At 31.7% G+C, this 19,626-nt stretch overlaps 2 protein-coding genes across 4 annotated transcripts in view; both read left to right on the forward strand.

The window, feature by feature from the left end:
• The window catches only part of LOC136989213 (eukaryotic elongation factor 2 kinase-like), a 53,956-nt gene extending 46,696 nt beyond the window's left edge, over positions 1-7,260 (forward strand). For both annotated transcript variants that reach the window (XM_067287306.1, XM_067287307.1), the window contains 2 exons: positions 278-456; positions 6,191-7,260. In XM_067287306.1, the coding sequence (XP_067143407.1) occupies positions 278-456; positions 6,191-6,300 (289 nt within the window). In that variant the 3' untranslated portion in view covers positions 6,301-7,260. The remainder of the gene's footprint in view (positions 1-277; positions 457-6,190) is intronic.
• A 2,472-nt stretch (positions 7,261-9,732) lies between these two features.
• The window catches only part of Pex23 (peroxin 23), a 36,795-nt gene continuing 26,901 nt past the window's right edge, over positions 9,733-19,626 (forward strand). For both annotated transcript variants that reach the window (XM_067287326.1, XM_067287327.1), the window contains exons 1-2: positions 9,733-9,892; positions 15,214-15,460. In XM_067287326.1, coding sequence (XP_067143427.1) covers positions 15,236-15,460 — 225 coding nt within the window. In that variant the 5' untranslated portion in view covers positions 9,733-9,892; positions 15,214-15,235. The remainder of the gene's footprint in view (positions 9,893-15,213; positions 15,461-19,626) is intronic.

The raw sequence follows: 19,626 nt of genomic DNA on the forward strand, positions 1-19,626 counted from the left end.
TATATTTATTTTTATATATAAATAATTAATTAATCGTAATTGAAAATAAAAAATTATAAAAACTGTCTAAGGTTGAAAATGTTTTTACTCTACTAAAACATACTACTGTAGTTACAAGGGGTGCTTTTATTTTAGCTTACATATGAATTATTAATGAAAATAATTAAATTTCTTGAAAGGTTTAATGGATTGTATTAATATAATTTTTAATGATTTAGTATTTACTATAGCATGATATTTATTTTTTTAAGTAATGAATAAATAAATTATTTTTTAGAAAGCAATCATGGTCAGAAGCTGTTTATTGGTACAACAAAGCTATTTCTACTGAAACTGCAGATGAAAGTGGAGAATTTGATGGCTGCATGGAGGATCCTACATATTTATTACTCGCTCGTCAAGGTGAAATGTATAGAGAAGGAAATTATGGATTAGAAAAAAATCTGTATAAAGCTGGTAAATTCAAAGTCATATTTCATTCTCTTATTCATAGGAAATTCTCTTATCCTTCATTTTAATTTATCTTTATTTGAAATGTGAAAGATTTGAGTATGAGAAGTGCCCTGCACTTGCCTTATAGTCTGATCCTAAACAAATTAATATATCAGAAAAAATATATTAATAATTATTTGAGTTATTTATTTATATTTGTACTTTATTACATATTGTTAAAAATTTGTTATACAATGTATACATTTTTATAACTTTTACTTTTCATTTTAGCTGACATTTTTCTGCTATTCATTCTTATGTGGCGCACAAAGCTTTGTATAGATTTTTCTTTAGGAACTTTGTCATGCTTAATTCTACATCTACTTTGTTTTCTATTAAAAAAGAATCAGGAATTGTTCTTAGTAGAAAGCAAAACAATTGGAATATTAGTTTAATAGTTGTAAATGCCATACTTTAACTGGTTTTGTTGATTTTTCAAATGTGTTGGTATGCATATTGATGTTATATTTCCGTATTGTCTTAAAACAATTTCCTGTATTTTAGACCTATATCCAACTGAAGAGGGCTAAGTAAAGATAGCTGAAATTTTGGGATATGTTAATAAAAATGGTCTAAATAGCATAATAGAGTCTCATGTATGATAAGCCCATAAGTTTAAATACAATATAATAGTATAATATATAATAATTCAAAGTAATTAAATTATATTGAATGTAATATAATGTTATATGCTTGAAGTACATATTGAAATAGATACCTAATGGAAAGGAGTAGAGAATTAAAGTAAAACAAATTACAGTCGACTCTGCATAAGTCGACACCCGGATAACTCGACACCGTAGGTTAATTAGTCAGTTTTCTGTGGTCCCGGCCAACTTATAGAGGCAATAATGTTATTAATATTAAAAAACTCGGTATACTCAACATCGTTTAACTCATCACCACTGGATAAATCAACATACTTTTTCTGTTTCACACTTTTTAGACGTCTGATAAGTCAACTCCCCTCCTGAAAAAATGAGTTCACACCATACAATAAGCTGTGTGGTATGAACTCATTTTTCAGGGGGGAGTCGACTTATCACAATTCCAAGTTTTTTAAGGTTAATAACATTAATGCCTATGTAAGTCGGCCGGGACCACAAAAAACTGACTACGTAACCGACAAGTGTCAAGTTATCCGGGTGTCGACTTATGTGGAGTCGACTGTATATAGAAATGAAATAATAAATTTGGCCAAATATTAGTGAATGAGATGACCAAATGACTATAAGATGATGATCGGTTGAAATAAAATGTGTTAGAACTGTTTTAACATAAAATAAAAATATTTAAACGTTGTTAAAACATAGTATGACATTTAGTATTGCCTTTTTCTACATACATGTTTTTGGTTTATAGTTATCTTGTAAAGCAGTGATTCTCAAAGTGGGGGTTGCGACCCCAAGGGGGTCGTGAAAAATATTTGGGGGGTCGCTGAAAAATTGATGCCAGATCAATTTTTTCAAATATTTTATAAATTTACTATGGATTCATGTTTAGAAATAATAGAAATAAAAAATATATAAAATAATTTTTACTTAAATAAATTGCACATATAAATAATAAAAATAATATAAATATTTAAATACGAGCCTAACCCTCTCCCTCCGGGATGTTTTTTGACACACTTATTCTTCGGGGGTCCTTTGAAATTTTTAAGTGCAGCAGGGGGGTCGCGGTCCAAAAAGTTTGAGAAACACTGTTGTAAAGCATGCGAATACAGTACACAAAGAAACTGGAATTTTTAAAATCAGAATCTTTAATTCACGTCTGGATACAGGAAGTTTTGTGGGATGCCAGCTATACAATTTCTATCCCCAACACATATATATTAGTATAGTGCCCGACAATATAAAGAGAATACCAACATAAGTTTAAACCTCGTGACGATTCTTTCTTTACAAAAATAACTAGTCTACTATGAGTAATTAAAATATATGTACAGTACATCTTACTGCTAAACTTACAACTGATTATAACTAATGTAGGATGATAGATAAGTTTAGAACAATAAAGTAAGGAATAGAAAGAAAAAAGAAAGGGGGTACCCAAATATTTTGCCGCTATTACAGTGCGATACATATAACGTTGGACAGATCTCTTCTTAATCACGAAAAATGTCAATATCTTCACTAAAACGTAAATTTCTCTTTGTCATCTCCATGTGGTCCCAAAAACGTAGTGGAGAGCTACCTTTTGAGCGTCTTTCCTTGTCCGGTCCTCGCCAAAGAATGACCACTTTGTCCTCGTTCTACTCTGAGGGCCGCATACCGTCCCATTGTCCTCAAGAGACCGCCTACTGTTGCGCCGTTAAGCACCGGTTGAGAGAAAATTCCAGGAAGGGAAGATAATAGGAATAGGAAGAAGAAAGGAAAATATATATTCTAATATAAAATAAAATACAACTATACAGTACAATAATGGCATTTAGCCACAGTCTTAATATAAAAAATTTCAAGATATTTGATTACTTCCTATATTTTGAAAAGTGTTTGTGAAATTAATAAAAATTTAGCATCAAGAAATTTATTACTTAAATTATAAAATCATCATAATATTTTATGCATTAACTAAGGCTAATTTACTAATCTAATTAAAAGTTATTTTAAAATATTGAATAGTTAGTGTTATAAATTTTCAGCATTTCTTTTATAAAGTAACTAGATATTTTGTTAAATATCTGAATTACTGATCTTAATGTTAATATATACTACTGACCATTAAAATTGCAACACCAAGAATGACGAGATACTGAAATAATATTTTTATTGCAAATTACTTATGAAACACGACATATGATTAATTCAGTTATGCCTGTGGAATACATAATAATTAGTACTTGCTATATCCACCACAGATGAAAACAATTATTTTGCATAGACAAGAAGAGACTCTGAATGTATGTGGAATGTCATGCTGTGTCATCTATAATGCCCAAAATTTATCTGTTGTAACTGTTGGTGGGTTCTGATGAGCCAGTTGTCATGTGACCATATCTCAGACATACTTAATGAGAGACAAATCCAGTGAACATGCAGTCCAGGGGAAAAGTGGCATATGGTGGTCATCTAGGAAATATAGAACATTTCATGCATATGTGGAACCTCTGTACATAGGGCATCACTTCAGCATCCAGCAAATTCTGTGATGTACTGTTGACTGGTCAAGGTACTAATAATGTGTGAGGAATGGGAATAGTGTAGCTGCTTGCCTTATTAATTATTTAAAATTTGTGTGTTGATTATTTTAATTCTCAATGTCTTTCCTTTGCTCTTGTCTTTCCTTTCTAGACCTTTCTATCCCTTTTTAAAACTTCTTTTGTCAACATGAGGGTCTGTTCTGAGAAACATCGAGAACAATAGAGAGAACAGTAATGGGCCCAAAGGGAAATAGAAACTGGTCATTCTTAAGCTTGATTTCGGAGAGGACACACGGAGGTCCCATAGTCTGAGGAGGTAAGAACAGAAGAGCAAAAAAGGTTAAGCTTTGGCGAGTACTGTTTGGCTCGACAGGATATAAATTTTATTAGTGTTCCTTTCCAAACAAGAGACTTTTGATGATCAGAGTTGGATAAGCAACAGAACTGTATTTGTGACGAAAGACGGAAAATCATAAAACCAGAAGAATTCATTGTGGACCCCATCTCACAAGCGAGGAACAGTATCCCTAGACAAAATCCTGGGTATTTTCACTATTGATCTTTAAATCTCTATCCTTCTAATTTCTGTATCCTAATTTTTTCTTATTTAGGTTGTAAGGGAGTTTTAAGGTAATATTAATTTCGGGTTACTTCTGTTACGTGCAAAACGTTTTTCTTTTGTTTGGTCTGTAACCGTGTGTAATCCTGATGCAGGGAAAATTCACTGGTATCCAACCTTAGTTGGGATCCTGACAAAAGATCCTGTGGCACTTGTTCTGTGTAAATAAAGTTGTATTAATTGTATCTGTTCTCCAATCATGTGTTGGTATTACATTTTGTATATTGCTTTCATCAGCATTGTATCAACATTCAATCTTCACAATAGGAATGGACCTCAATGGGACACCATACCATAACACCTGATACTGGGCTTATATGGAATTGCCAAATGTTTGGCTCCAAGAGTTTTACACTACAGTGCCTCCATACATGGAACTGACCATCATGTTGAGGTAAATTGAATTAGGACTCATCTGAAACACAATATGATACTAGTCATCCTGTCATTGGTGGTATTTGTTGCACATTATAGTTGCAAATACTGCGGTTACGGGTCAATACTAGCTGAAGCAATGGATGGAAAGTAAAGAAGCCCAACTACTATAAATTGTTGAACAGTGATGTAGACACACGTAGATGTTTGACAGACCTTTCACTACTGGGTTAAGACTGTGATGTGGCTATTTAGTCCATCACTTTGAAATACACAAGAGATATGTTTAAACAACCATTCAATTTATTTGTATTACCAAACGATCTGCCAGGTTATCCATTGGGCTAGTAAATAAATTAAATACAGATCAATTTGCTAGAGGTAGATAGTTACACCACTTGTAAATCTCATGATAAATTTAATAATTAGAAATAAATTAATTTTTTGTTTAAATATTTTGGAAGAAAAGAATCTACGTGGAACTCAAACCTGAAACTTCTGTTGCCAGTTACTCCTTGAATGACCACTATAGTCATATCTAAATTAATTAATTAATTAAATTCTGGAAGATTGGATGGAGGTCTGGTTAGTGTAATTGAGAATGCATTTGCATGGTAAGCAGGAATTGTGGGTTCAAGTTCTTCTCTGGGCCAATTCTTTTCTTCCAGAATATTCTAATATTCTATTAAAATCAATTTATTTCTAATTATTAAATTTATCATGAAATAAAGATATAACCACCTACCTCTAGCCCAGGGGTTCTCAAAGTGGGCGTTACTGCCCCCCCTGTGGGCGGTGAGTAAATCTAGGGGGGCACTGGAGGCAGGGTACTGAGCGGTAATCAAAGGCAAAAGTTGGGGTCACTGATGGTTAGGGAGTGTTGGGTATAACTTTATGGAACAAGGGGGCAGTGGATCGAAAAAGTTTGGGAAACCCTGCTCTAGCCAAATTTATTTGTATTTAATTTATTTACTAATCTTAAAATAGCATGATGGAAAATCCATTGGATTATTTGGCAATGTCTGTTTTTTCATTTTTTTTGTGCATTAAGGAGGAACCCCAGACTCCACATTGATCACAAATTATCCATTCCGCAAGTTTTGGTCCAATATGATGCATTTTCCCAAGTGTTGTAATTTTAACAGCCAGTAGTGTGTATATTGGTTATTTTTTGATAAATAATATTTTCCTGTGTAATTATATAAAAGTTTTTTTATAGTTAATTGCATTTAATGAGATAATATAATTTGTAGAATTTATCTGAATTATGATATCTTCTATTATTACCATTTTAAGATATTTCATTGATATTTCATACAGCAAAGCTTTATCATTCATAAATAAAATAAAACCAAAGCCCTGTTTAACTGCCTACCTTTAGACCAAATTTAGCAGTTTATTCTTTCTTATGGCCTGAAAATAATCTGTTTTTAGAGTTATATTGTTCCTTATTATTCATTTTCTATTAAAAATAATAGATAAGTACAGTTTTTAGTTATGTAATTAATATTTTGTATTAAACTTCTTTCAGTGAAATTAATATTAAAGATTATATCTTACAGGTGAAATGTTTCAAGCAGCTGCCGAAAGTGCCATGGCCGCAATGAAAGGAAGATTGGCAAATAAGTATTATATGCTAGCCGAAGAGATGTGGAGTGAGGTAGAAATGTAAACAGGACGACGATTTGCAAAAACAAACAAAAATAAGCTACAAAACAATAGTAATAAAAGATGGTATCTATAAATGTTTAGTTTAGTTATGGTTATTATTAGTTCAAGATGAATAATTGTTTGTTATGGTTTGCTTATTGTGATATATTTATAATGTATTGTCATTTTATTTTGAAACTTTTACTGTGATATTTGTTATCATCTGAATTATTTTGTTTTTATCTCTGTGAGATTATTTTAAAATACATTTGTATTGAATCATTTTCTTTCAATAATTTGTGAATTTACTAATTGGATTATTAAAGGGCATAAACTTGTATATTAGTCACCAAAAGCCCTTCTCACCACAACAGATTTTTCATTAAAAACTGATCATTGTAAACATTTACTTCCTAAATGGGACTTGGATCTATGCTCTCAAAGACAATGCCATAACAAACTCTGCTACCAATTGGCAGTAAAGATTGTTAAGAGAGAATTTAAAAATTTTTGAAAAATACAGTAGTAAATACAGTAAAAATTTTCAGTTTATTTTATATAAGATGTAATCTCAAATTAGTTTTAAAAATTAATTATATTAAAAAGTAGTAGATGTCGTACTATATATATATAACATTTATATATCAAGTATAAAATAATAGTGTGTAATATGACTGTAGTCATAATAAATTCTTTAGATCTTAGTCTTAAAATTCAAGACTCTTAATGTTTAAAAAACAAACATTTTTGGAATAAAATTTGATCTGAATTGACTGTAATGTTATAAAACATTTCAATATTTAAGAACAAAGAACTTTATAACATTAAAAGAGAGCCAAAGAATTGATTTTAATAATTTAAGGGTAATTTTAATTAATGTGATTTTTATTGTTTTGCTATTTTCATTTTTAAACTTAAAACTGTTTTATAATATTGTACTTATTGTATATTATGACAATAAAATTTTAAGTTAAAAATATTCTTTAATAGGCTTTTTTGAATATTTTAATTTCACTTTGTGCCGATTTATAGTTATTGTTAATAGAATAGAATATAATAATGTAATGGAATTTACCATTTTTACATTCTTGTTTATTTTTTTTTTCTTTCCTGTGGATAATCATTTCTGAAACGATGTTAGTTACAAGAGTTCTTGATAGAAACTTATTTTGAGATAATTGATGTATAAAGCTACTTTCAGTGTAGCGCTAAATGAAGTGCAGGCTTTAAAGAATTTTGGTTTCATAAATGTGAAACCCCACAAATTGCTCCATGCGAGGCAAATGTGTCGGCTTTCGTTACATTTGGTAGTAACAAGATCCTAGAACGGTACAATGCTCCGAAATTGCTTTACACTAATGAGTTAATAACAGACTACTTTTGAGCAATGCAATTCTACAGAAATTAAATTACACTTCAACTTGCAAATGATTTTATTTTGCTTATTTTGAATACACTAAACCTAAAGATGCGATCAGAAATACCACAGAGCCACGTCACGTAACGTGGCTTATCGCCTCGTTAGACTACAGCTCGAAGGATGAATATCACAAAATGGCACTTCTTAAAGTCACGGAATATAGAAATCCCTCCAAATTTTAAACTGTTAGATGAAATATATTTAGGTGCAAATGTTTTATTGATTTTATTGACTATTCAGACAAGTAAGGTCCTCCTTTTAAAATCTACTTTGTTAGAAGTGAGGACATCTGACCTAGTAAAGATTTTTACTAGGTCAGACTTCACAACAACTTCAACACATAGATCTCTCAACAGTGTGTGCCCAACAAATGTATAAAAAGATTCTTGTTTGGAAATAGTGCTATAAGAGATATGGAGGTACCGGTACTTGATCCAAAAGTTGTTAAAATAAAAATGGTTCCATCGCTTAGTCAGTGGCGTAGCGAGGGGGGTGCAAGGGGGTGTATCATGCACTGGGCGCCCCTCTGCGAGTGGCGCCCAAATGGTCTCCAAGACAAACTGTGTGTGTTTCTGGAGGGGGAGAGGGGTGCCAATAAAGTGTTAGGCACCAGTTATGCCCCGGGGGCCAGTTGTGTTCGCTACACCACTGCACTTATTTGTCTTTCGTCAAAATTTCCAAACCCGATCAAAGAAACCAAATTTCGAGAGCTTGATGTGGAAAGGAAGATATTAAGAAACACTAAAGTGGGCACAGAGGCCGTAGTACTGACCGAATTTTGGATCACGGTTCAAAATTTTAAAAGGAAGAAGAAACACATTTCCAAAACTTTCATATTTTACGATGTAACTTCTGCCATTTGTCAGCTAGCGTCAAATGGGTACGTTCGGCCCTAAATAGAACAATGACGAAATTGAGAAATCGACCAGGCACCCGAACTATCTAGATTTTTGCATACAAAGAGGCTCGCGAGAAAGACATCAATTTAAAAATTGGCACCTAATTATTACAACGTATGAACAAAGATAAGTACCAGATGCAAGATGATGATGAACTAGAAGAGTACCAAATGTAGTGATTTTAATGAAAGTTGATATTTAATTAATCAACATTTTGATAATATAATTTTATATACTGGTTTATTCGAATAACAATCAATTGATTCAGCATTTCCCAAAACTTAGAGGTGTAGGGATGAGTTTTATATAAAAAGATGTGTAAATATTAATTAATGAATGTTTTTTATTTGTTATTAAGTCCTACCCTCTCAAGGTACGACACACGACACCCTTTATCGACCTTTAACCATGAAAATTTAAAGGCATCAATCTCCCTAATAAACAAACCTCCCTGCAAAATTTCAGAAATTTTCGAGAAAAGGCACAGGAATTATTAAGCTTCAAAGAGGATGAAGAAAACACGATGCCCCCCCACACAATATCAATACATACAGAAATTACCTCAGAATTTTTAGCATTTATCGACATTTCAAGGAGTCCTAAGTCGAAAAATCTGAGGAGGTCATTTTTTTTGCTGGATCGCCATTCTTTCCTTGTTATAACAACCGGATAAATAATAATATAATTCGTCGTATTTAAACACAATACTATATACTATATAACTGGCCCGATGGCCGAGCGGTCAAGGTGACAGCCTCCCGCTCTGGTGACCCGGGATCGAATCCGGACGGGTCGAAGATTCACAAGAAATTTTTCGGGAGTGGTCAGTCTTGATATGTCCGGCCGCCCCATTATGAGCCTGGTCAACCAACGGGCTCGCTAAAAGAGGCCCTCTTAGTGCCCACAGGTCGGAAAAACTAAAAAAAAAAGTACTATATAACAAACACTAAACGGGGAAATAATAATCGCTCTTCAATTGTAATACGCATTTTAAAATAGTAGCCGCATCTATTATTGGAGAACAAAACCGATATTTTAAAATTCGATTTTCCGAATTAATTTTTACCAGCTGGCAACACTTACGAGTACGTCGCTGTTTTCCAATGGGAAAATCGTCTGATTTACGATAACGTAGCTCGTAGCAACCGGTCGGTGGATTCGAGTTTCGGTTTATCGGTCACGCGAATGTTAATTGTCGTTAACGAAAATGCATTAAATGCGAACGGCGAAGTTAAATACAATTAAATCGGATAGAGATCGTCGCATTTACATGCTTTGTTTTCTGACGTCCAAAGGTAATTTCTTTCCTTACTTTCTTTCCGTCGTAACTTACGACATATTTTAATCTACGAGATGCATTTTACAACAGACAGATGTAACTCGTAACACTATAAACACGACCCGTACTGTCTTCTAGGTTAATTAATTAAAGATCGTATCGTCGGATGTAATGGTGCTAAAATTTCGCATTAAAAAAGGGTCGGAAGATGTCAATTCGTGTATAATATTACAGTACTTAACATATCGAGAGATGTAAATACTGTAAATATAAATATTCGTTTTAAACTAATTCGTACTTTAACGTAATTATTTGTATGTGAGGAAGGCAAGTGATGACATTATGAATAATCGGCATGTTTTCTTATCGTATACTGCGTGATTATTTCTGTATAGTGTATTTACTTATCTTTCTACTACTGTTGCCTATTGTTTAAAATGTTGCATTTGGAACTAGAGGAAACTTCGAACGGGTTTTTTCTGCTTTCTCGAAAGCGGGAATTATTTTATGTGGAATTAAGTGATCGACCGAGTGCAATCGCTTTTGTCGTTTTTTGCGGCCGTACTGGTAAGAGACCGCTTCCCGTTGCTTGGAAACTGCGGGCGAAGGAACGCGTCTCCAAATTGTGGCTTTTGTATTCTGTAACAAAAAATGAAATGAAAGAATTTGGTTTTTAATTCATAGGAAAATGTGTATTTGGAACCGAAGCTTTATTACTTAATGTATGTTTTGACTGTATTAAACAATCTAAGTTAATTTTTTTCTACGAAACGACGATGTCTCGGATGCTACCCGATAAAAATAGCAATTGGAAGTTGTTTGAGATCGGTCAGATTGTGCTTGCTTACGAGGTCTGTTCGATTGTATAATATGAAAACGATTGCGGAGACTTTGAAACTGTTTTTTATTCGGACGGGGCAAGAACGGACGTAAAAGGTACAAAAATGTTCTCGGCAAGTTGATTTCTGTCGTTTAAATGTCCTATTTTTTTCCCTGTCGAATGTGGAGCTGTCGTTTCTGTTGAAATTAACAGAAGCGAGAAAAATATATTTTCGGTAGAAATTGGATCCAAGACTGCCTACATTTATAAACAAGTTGTAATTATTTTCCCAAAATCGTCATTTTTGCTTTAAAATTTAATATGAATTTAAGTTGGTTGTTTGTCGATATAAATTAATGGTTCTATTTTCTGTGCTTGTGAATGTTACTTTTAGTTAATGCCAAAAGTGAATCGTGATAACTATGGTATGGTATTCATAATTTTTATTTTACAGTTATTATTTTATTTTATATATCATTATAGGGGATATGTTTTTGTTTCTGTGTACAGATTCTTCTATTTATTGTATTCTATTTACAGTTCGAGATTGAAAGTCAGAATCCAAAGCGAGCTAATATGGCGGATGTTTATAAATTGGTGTTTACTTTGCTTTAAGTATCTTTGTGTATTTAAAGAGAAATAAATACTAATTTGTTAATTTTATCTTTGACTCTTGATTGTTGATTGTAAATATAGAGGAGCTGAATAACAAAACATCATTATATCAATACATTAAAATTATTTGAATTTGTTTAATCTCGAAAATGAATTGGACAGATTTATGTTTGTTTTGTTGTTTAATATATATGTCTAAAACACTGTTTCTCAACTGGGGGCTATGTGGCCTCCTTGGGGCCACAGAACATTTCAAGGGAACCACATGTCAAAAATCAAATTCTAAAGGGACCAGAGTCAGAATAAAATATTAAAATTATATGAAGACGATTAAATTTCAACAGAAAACATTTTGAACCTAAAATGTTTTATGTTATTAGACAATACACGTACAGGAATATTGCATGTGTACTCAAAGTATATCATTTATTATTATTATTATTTTTTCTTGAAGGATGTTTACTATTAAACTTTAGACCTATTGCTTGTAGATGTATAGAGTGCATATACTATGAAACTTCAATTTAACATCACCATTTGTTCACCTCTGAAATTGGCATAAAATTGAATGTGAAACTAAACTTAACTATTTTAAAAAATAACAATTATATACAGTACACATGTTTTGAATTTGAAGGTTGAAAGTTATGTAATTGTTAATTTCATCTGCAAAACAAAATCTATCAAAATGAGATATTATTATGGGGGAACTGCAGAAAAATTTTAAGCTCAGAAGAGGTCAAAGGTGAGAAAAGATTGAGAGAGAGTATCCTAGAACAGTGCTTCTTAAACTTTGTCATGGACCTATTTTTTCATTCCAATCCCTCATGGACCGGTATTTTTGTGAAAGTGAAGTAAAATTATTATAAAATAAAGAATGGCGTTCAAATGCATTTTTTTATTTATTTATTTATTTTAATTTTTAGACTGAATAAGTAAGAAAAATTTGAAAAAACCAACAAAATTTGGTTCTAATAATTTTGAAAGAAATGGGTTTGTCAGTTATTTTCAAGCTGATTCCAATTGCCAGTCCACCCCTAGCATTAAGTGTTTAAACAATAAAGAAAAATGAAAGTGAAAGCATGTTTTTAAAAGACTTAAAAGATGCGTTTACATCATTTTATTAACGTAATATATAAAATTGCGAAATTTTAAGTGAATAGTCATCGTAGTCCAGTAATAAACTGTTTGTGCACCATCAGTAGTAAAAGTTATTTAAGAAGAAACAATTTTCTTTTTCATTAATAAAAATACAGTAGAGCATCGATTATCCGACCCCGATTAACCGACTTATCGTTTAACCGACCACGTTCTAGTCGGCAAATTCAAATGTCCACTAATGATGTAGCGCTACAATATTTGGTTATGTCTTGGCTACTTTAATATTATTTTTGTTAAATTTTTGTATGTTTTAGCTGGCAGCACTGGCTCGACCATGAAAGGGAGGCTCGTATTTAAACCAGGCCTAATACACTATACTAATAATGTATTTTTTCATACTTTTCGGTTATCCGACCAACCCCAGTACCAATTTAAGTCGAACAATTTTCTTTTTCATTAATAAAAATATCTGTAAAAATATTAATAGAAAACAATTCATGCTTAACAAGGTCTGATACGTTGTCATGGAATCAAATAATAATAATAATATTGTATATATATAACTAAAAAATATTAACTTTTATTTGAAACCAAATATTTATTTATTTATTTTGCATTCAACTATTTTCATACAACAGTTTTTTTTATATGGATTATGTTTTTATTCATAAAAGTTTTGATTCATATTTCAAAACATTTGAACAAGTTAAAATTAGTTATTTTCTGTTTAACCTTTGTATAAATATTTTTATAATTGAGATAACTTGCTTTTGATTTATTATTTTGTATTAGAATTTTTCAATTTTTTTGACATAATATATGCAGCATATTAAGAAGTAAGAGTTATTAAAGAAACAAATATTAGAAATTTTCATTTTAATTTTTGTTGTTTAAAAATGTTGGACAAAAACTACTGCATTATGTAAAATTATCAAGCTATATGTCAACAATTGTCAGGCTGAAATTATGGTATATTGATTTCATTAATTAATGATATATTCTTAGATAAAACTTGTGTGTTTGAATCTATTTCAGGCAATTCTTTTTTCAAACATATCAAAATTTAATTCAAATCTATTGTATTCTATTCTCTTCTATTCTTGTGGCATCCTCTTAGAAGTTGCAGCTGACGAACCATTTCTCTCCATCTTTCCCTGTTGAGCTTTTCTCAGATCAGTTCCCATCCAGTCCTTGATGTTATCCCTCCATAACTTCCTGGGTCTTCCTCTTGGTGCTATTTCCTCTATCATTCTTCATTAATTGTCCTGAAGATATCCTGGCCAAATATCCAGCAAATGCAGATTTTCTTTATTTAATGGTGGTCATTAATTGTTTTCCTACATTAAATTTTTTAAGTACGTCTTCATTTATGGTTCTTCTTTGTTCGGGTAATCTTGCCCATCTTTCTTAGGCATCGCATTTCTAATGAGTTTATTTTGTTTTCCATTTTCTTTATGACAGACCAAGACTTACATGCTCCATACAGTTTATCTTAAGAATTTTTAGTTTGATAGGCTTCTGTTAACGTGTGAGTAACCTGGAAGAAAGCTGATTTTGCGTTGCATATTGAACTTTTAATTTCTAGTCTATGCCTATTATCTTCTGTAATCCAGCTTCCAAGATATTTGAAATTCTTCATTCTTTCCAACTCTGTGGACCTCAAAATGATTTGTAAATTAACTTCAGCATTCAAATCTATTATAAAAGATAATAAAATACTTTAAATTCGCAAATCATTAATATAACTGCTCTGATTCTAACATAAATTTTCAGCATGATGTTTATCAGTTTTTGATATCTGTAGAGATTATCATGCAGTACTTATACAGTATTATTTAATTGCATTATATTCTATAATTGATAAACAGAATTTGAAAATATATTATTAATAACAGCTAGTGGTGTTGAAATCTTTAACTGGGCTGTTTGAAATTAAATAGGCCTACTCATTTTATAAGTCCAGTAAAATTATTTCTTGAGTAATAAGTATTTTTGGCTGCAGAACTTTAACTATGAGACCTGAAAATACATCTTCAGTGGCTGAATATAATTGTTCTTTGACAGTTTGAGGAGTCTTAGACATTCAATATTAAGAATATATAAAACAGGAATTTCTCACATCTTAGATAGACTTCAAGTATGGATTAGAATTTACTGAGAATAGATAAAATTTAATTTTTTGAGACACATTCAAATTTTTACAATAAGATGCCTGTATATTATTTTTAATCTTTATTATAACATTAGCCAGGTTGAGGCTGAAGTTTTAAATGCAAAAACGTGTACGTCGGACGTTCGGCACCACTTTCCTGTAAGCCTAGAAGTTTGACAATGGCATTTGGAAAGTCAGTGGAATCATGCTTGACGTTCCAAACGCCATTGCCAAACTTCTAGGCTGACAGGATTGCAGCACTGAATGTCCGACATTCACGTTTTTGCGTTAAAAACATTGGCCACAACCTTGCTATTAATATAAATATTGGCATGACAGTTTAGACTTGTCATTTTATTAAACAATTTTTTAAAATATGCTGAGTAAAATTAAACAGCAAATATTTTAAAAAGATGGTGAATGCTTTCTGCTAAATACTTTGTTTATGTCATTAATTATCTAAAATAAAGTTGGAAGAGTTAGTTTTTTTTTATTAAAAATAATTTTTTGATAAAATTTTGGTACTTATAAACTAAAATATATGTGATTTAAATTAAAAATTTTATGATATTTATTGAAATATTCTTTATCATCAATTATTTATTTTACAAATAGTAAAAGTCTAATGTAAATATTTGTCATTTTGCAGATAATTTGTGATTGTATTGTATATGCCTACAACAGAGATATGGGCCGTAAACAGTCTTGGCAGAGTGTTCACTCTCTCTACCAAAGAACAGTTTTGGAAAGAACTAAGATATGGAGGTCTAGAATTCAAGAGAGTGTCGGCAGTGTCATTCTGTACTTGGGCAATTGGAGGAGATCACATGGTTTATGTACATATTCCGTTACAAGATATTCCAATTCGCTTCAAAGAAGTTACCTTTGAAAATGAAGTTAGTGTTATTACATTTTATAAATATTTTTTAAAGACGTTTAGTGTATTTTCAATATATATATATATGAAATTTTTAAGAAAGTTTTCATGCTTTAATGTCTCTCTTACTGTTTTTAATTTAATTTTTTTCAGTGAAATCATAACATGCCTACAATATATATCATTGTCTTTTCATATATAATGAAATATTTTTACTGCTTTATATATTTTAGAATAATCTTTCATTTTTAGAATGTAGCATAGTAGTTTAAAAATGCATGATCTCGCTGTAAATTAGGTGATTATAGATAGATTGCTATTAATTTTTGAATATTTATTAAGAAATTTTTCTTGTGCAAGCAATCTAGTTTGCTCTTTGTTTTGATGACATCACTCAAGCAACCATTGTTCATGCATAGACACTCTTCAAATCTTCGAAGTATTTCATGCATACAATGGCCCAACATATTCTCGGGTATGTTATTAATTACACAAGGAATTTTTGCCTTAAGAATTTCAATATTTTGTGAACAAAGTGTGTGGTATGTGCAGATTGTTAACAAAATATTGAAACTCTTACGGCAAAAATTTTTCATGCAATTAATAACATACCTGAGAATATGTTGCATTGCTCTATGCATGACATACTTTAAAGATGCAAAAAGTGTCTGTGCATCAGCAAAGATTACTTGAGTGATGTCATCATTAAAACACAAATGGCAAACTATCTTGTTTGAAATCTTGTACATGAAACTTTGTTAATAAATATTCAAAAGTTAATAACTATTTATTTATGATCATTTGTTTTCCTACTAGACCCTGAATAACTAAAACAAATTTTGAATTCCTTTCAATATGTTTTGTTATTCTTTTGTTAACCAAACAAATGAATTTTGCCAGTATGTATCAATTAATTTAGGTAACCTACAACAATTAGTATCTAATTTAAGTGATTGATGTATGCTTATTATATTATAAGAAAACAAGCCATTTTTACTTTGTTTATAAATATATTTTAGATATTATGTAGTCAAAAAGTTCCAGAACATCTTGTATTCTTATTTAACGAAACATGCAAACAATGCATGTTTTGTTAAATATACTCTGTTATCATGCAGGTGAGCAGTTCTTGTACAATATTGACATAGGTGATGAGGTAATGAATCTTGTTGCTTCCTTTATGAACCAAAACCCAAGCTGAAAATCCATTATTGGCCAAAGAAAAGATCCAAAAGCCTTTCAAGAAAAGAAAAGATTATGTTAATGTTCTTTTCTGACAACTGGGGACCACTTTTAATTAAATTTTTTTAGAAGGATTTACTATCAATTTGATAAATTACTGCAAGAGCCTCCAAGTCTTACATAGAGCATAAAATCAAAACATCCAAGCCTCCTCACTGATGGAGTGGTGTTCCTACATTATAATGCATGACCTATGTGGCATGGTCTTTGAAAGATCTATTGGTGAAGTATAAATGGAAAATGTTCTATCCTGCTTATAGTCCTAACCTGTTATGTAATTATTGTGTGTTTGACCCAATTAAAAAAAACATTGAAGGGACAGGAATTTGCATCAGATGACATGGTTAAGGAGGCAGTGATGCAGTGGTTCAACAGCAGCCATGCAAATTCTACAAGAAAAATATAAGATGTGTGGTATCTTAGTGAGATAAATATCTGAACACCAGCAAGGAGTACTTCTAGTATCAATGCAAAATTAATTTGTAGAATGTTTCAAGATGTTCTGGAACTTCTCAACTTTACCATATATGCAGTATGTTAAAACTTGTGAATTGGATAAAGCTAGGATTAACTGGATGATTTGTGATCTCTCCATGTTGTAGGGATAAAAAAGGAATTTTATTTTTTAAATTAACTAGAATTTATTATTTATTATTAACTGCATAAAAAAATAGTCATAAAATTAAAAAAGAACTAGTTTACTCTAGAAATTCTTAATGAAAAATGATTGTAAGATTTATGAAAAAAACAAATTTAAGACAGAGTAAAAGATGTACACACATTAAAAATAATTAATTATAAATAGGCACTTTTGAATTTTTGTCTCTTGCTTTTTTTTTTTTTTTTTTAATCTCTTAAATTAAATCTTTCTTAATTCAATAAAACTAGAGAAAAATGTTTGTGCAAAAATTATGAAAACATTAATTTAAAAAAACACATTGAAACAAAAATTATTATTAATGAATTTTGAATTTTTTAAAATATTTAATTTGTTTTGATCTAAACAATAAGCAAATGAAACAAACTTAATTTTAGATTTCGCTACGATAATTTTCACACCAAATACTGTATAAACGTTGCAAAAAGTTTACTGAGTTCAGCGTTATATCCACATTTGCTTGTCGCAAGTAGTTTCGACGAACCTTACTGTCGTCGTCATCAGGCAAGTGCATAAATTTGCCAAAAAAACTTTAAATGGAACTAATCCAATGTAGAATAAAACGCATAAAGCTTTGCCAAAGCCATTAAGAATGCAAAAACAAAAATTCAAAACGTTCGAAAGCCGATCGAGCCTCTGGCTCTGCGACTAGCGAGGCTGCACATGCGCAGACCCGAGCTCATGCTATACGTATGCTCGTTGTTTCCAAGCACCATGCTAAGCAACAAGAGGGCGTTTTCGGTAGTTCAAACATCGTTGCCATACCTTGGACCCCTTTCAATACGTATCTGCAGAATATTTAGGAAGCGCAACCTAGTACTACCATTAGCTCCACTTCCGAGCTTACGCAAGCTTCTTTGCAACGATAGAGACAAGTTCTCCATGCTCGAGAAGTCGGGGGTCTATGCTGTTCCGCTGGAAAATCTCGCAACGGGAGTAAGCATACGTTATATCGGGGCCACCACCAGAATGCTTGCCAGCTGCCTTGCCGAGCACCAAGATGATGTGGCAAGGGGTAGGCACACCAAAGAGCTTACAAGAAAGGTACTCGAACAGGGTTACAATTCGCTATGGTCTCAAGCGTGTATGCTCAAGAGCTGCAAAGATAGAAAAATTGTTTTCATCTGGGAATCCCTCCTTACCACCACTCTGGACACATACAACCCTCTCACTCTTGATCTGCCCAATGTTTGGGTCATGCTGTACAAGCGTTTGAGCATGTTTTAGCGTTGTCTAACATACATATAGCGTGAGCTCGGGTCTGCGCATGCGCAGCCTCACTAGTCACGGAGCCAGAGGCTCGATCGGCTTTCGAACGTTTTGAGTTTTTGTTTTTGCATTCTTAACGGCTTTGGCAAAGCTTTATGCATTCTATTCTACATTGGATTAGTTCCATTTAAAGTTTTTTTGGCAAATTTATGCACTTGCCTGATGACGACGACAGTAAGGTTCGTCGAAAGTACTTGTGACAAGCAAATGTGGATATAACGCTGAACTCAGTGAACTTTTTGCAACGTTTCTTAATTTTAGACCTTCCTCGACTGTTAGACACACTTTTTGTTGAAACGAGGCAATATAGAATGATATTGGAATTATGAAGAATTCTAGCTGCTTTACACAAGCTTATTTTGTTTCGCATTCCATAAGCCTTGACTTTCAGTTAGAGACTGAGCATTGGCCAGCTGATATAGACTTTTCTTTTCAGATCTAACAGTTTGATGTTGAAAAGAGAAAATTGGTTTTGAAAATGTTTTGTGACAGTTTAATTTTTGTTTTTAAGTTTGTAGACTTTTTTTATTTCCACAACCAGAAGAATGTTACACCAAGATCAATGTATGGTATTGGACTGTTATCCAATTGTAGGCAGTGGAAACATAGAGGAAGGCATGTTTTTCATTTTTCTTGATTGATTTTGCAAACTTTTCTTGGCTTCAGATCTATTCAAAAGTGTATAATATTGACATAAGCATTGTATCCAACATGGTTTAAAATGCACTTTATTTCGTTGTTTAGTCAGATGTTGCACTTTAATCTATTCCAAATCTACAGTAATAACAGCTGTTGTATGAAAATTGATATGAAATAGTAACATTATCTAGTTCTATTGAATTATTAGTATATAGGGTAAAATTGTGGAATAGTTTTCTCTTTATTTTTTCCACCTTGTGACACTAAGAGGATCTTTTAGTCAAGTTCATTGTGACTTTGACCAGGTTTTTATATTACAGACAATTTGTCATTAAAACTTTATTCGTGTTTATAGCAAGTTATTTTATGATCAAATA

The sequence above is a fragment of the Centruroides vittatus genome, unplaced genomic scaffold (genome assembly GCF_030686945.1).
Source record: "Centruroides vittatus isolate TY-2023 unplaced genomic scaffold, ASM3068694v2 scaffold_450, whole genome shotgun sequence".
In the NCBI taxonomy this organism is placed as follows: domain Eukaryota; kingdom Metazoa; phylum Arthropoda; class Arachnida; order Scorpiones; family Buthidae; genus Centruroides; species Centruroides vittatus.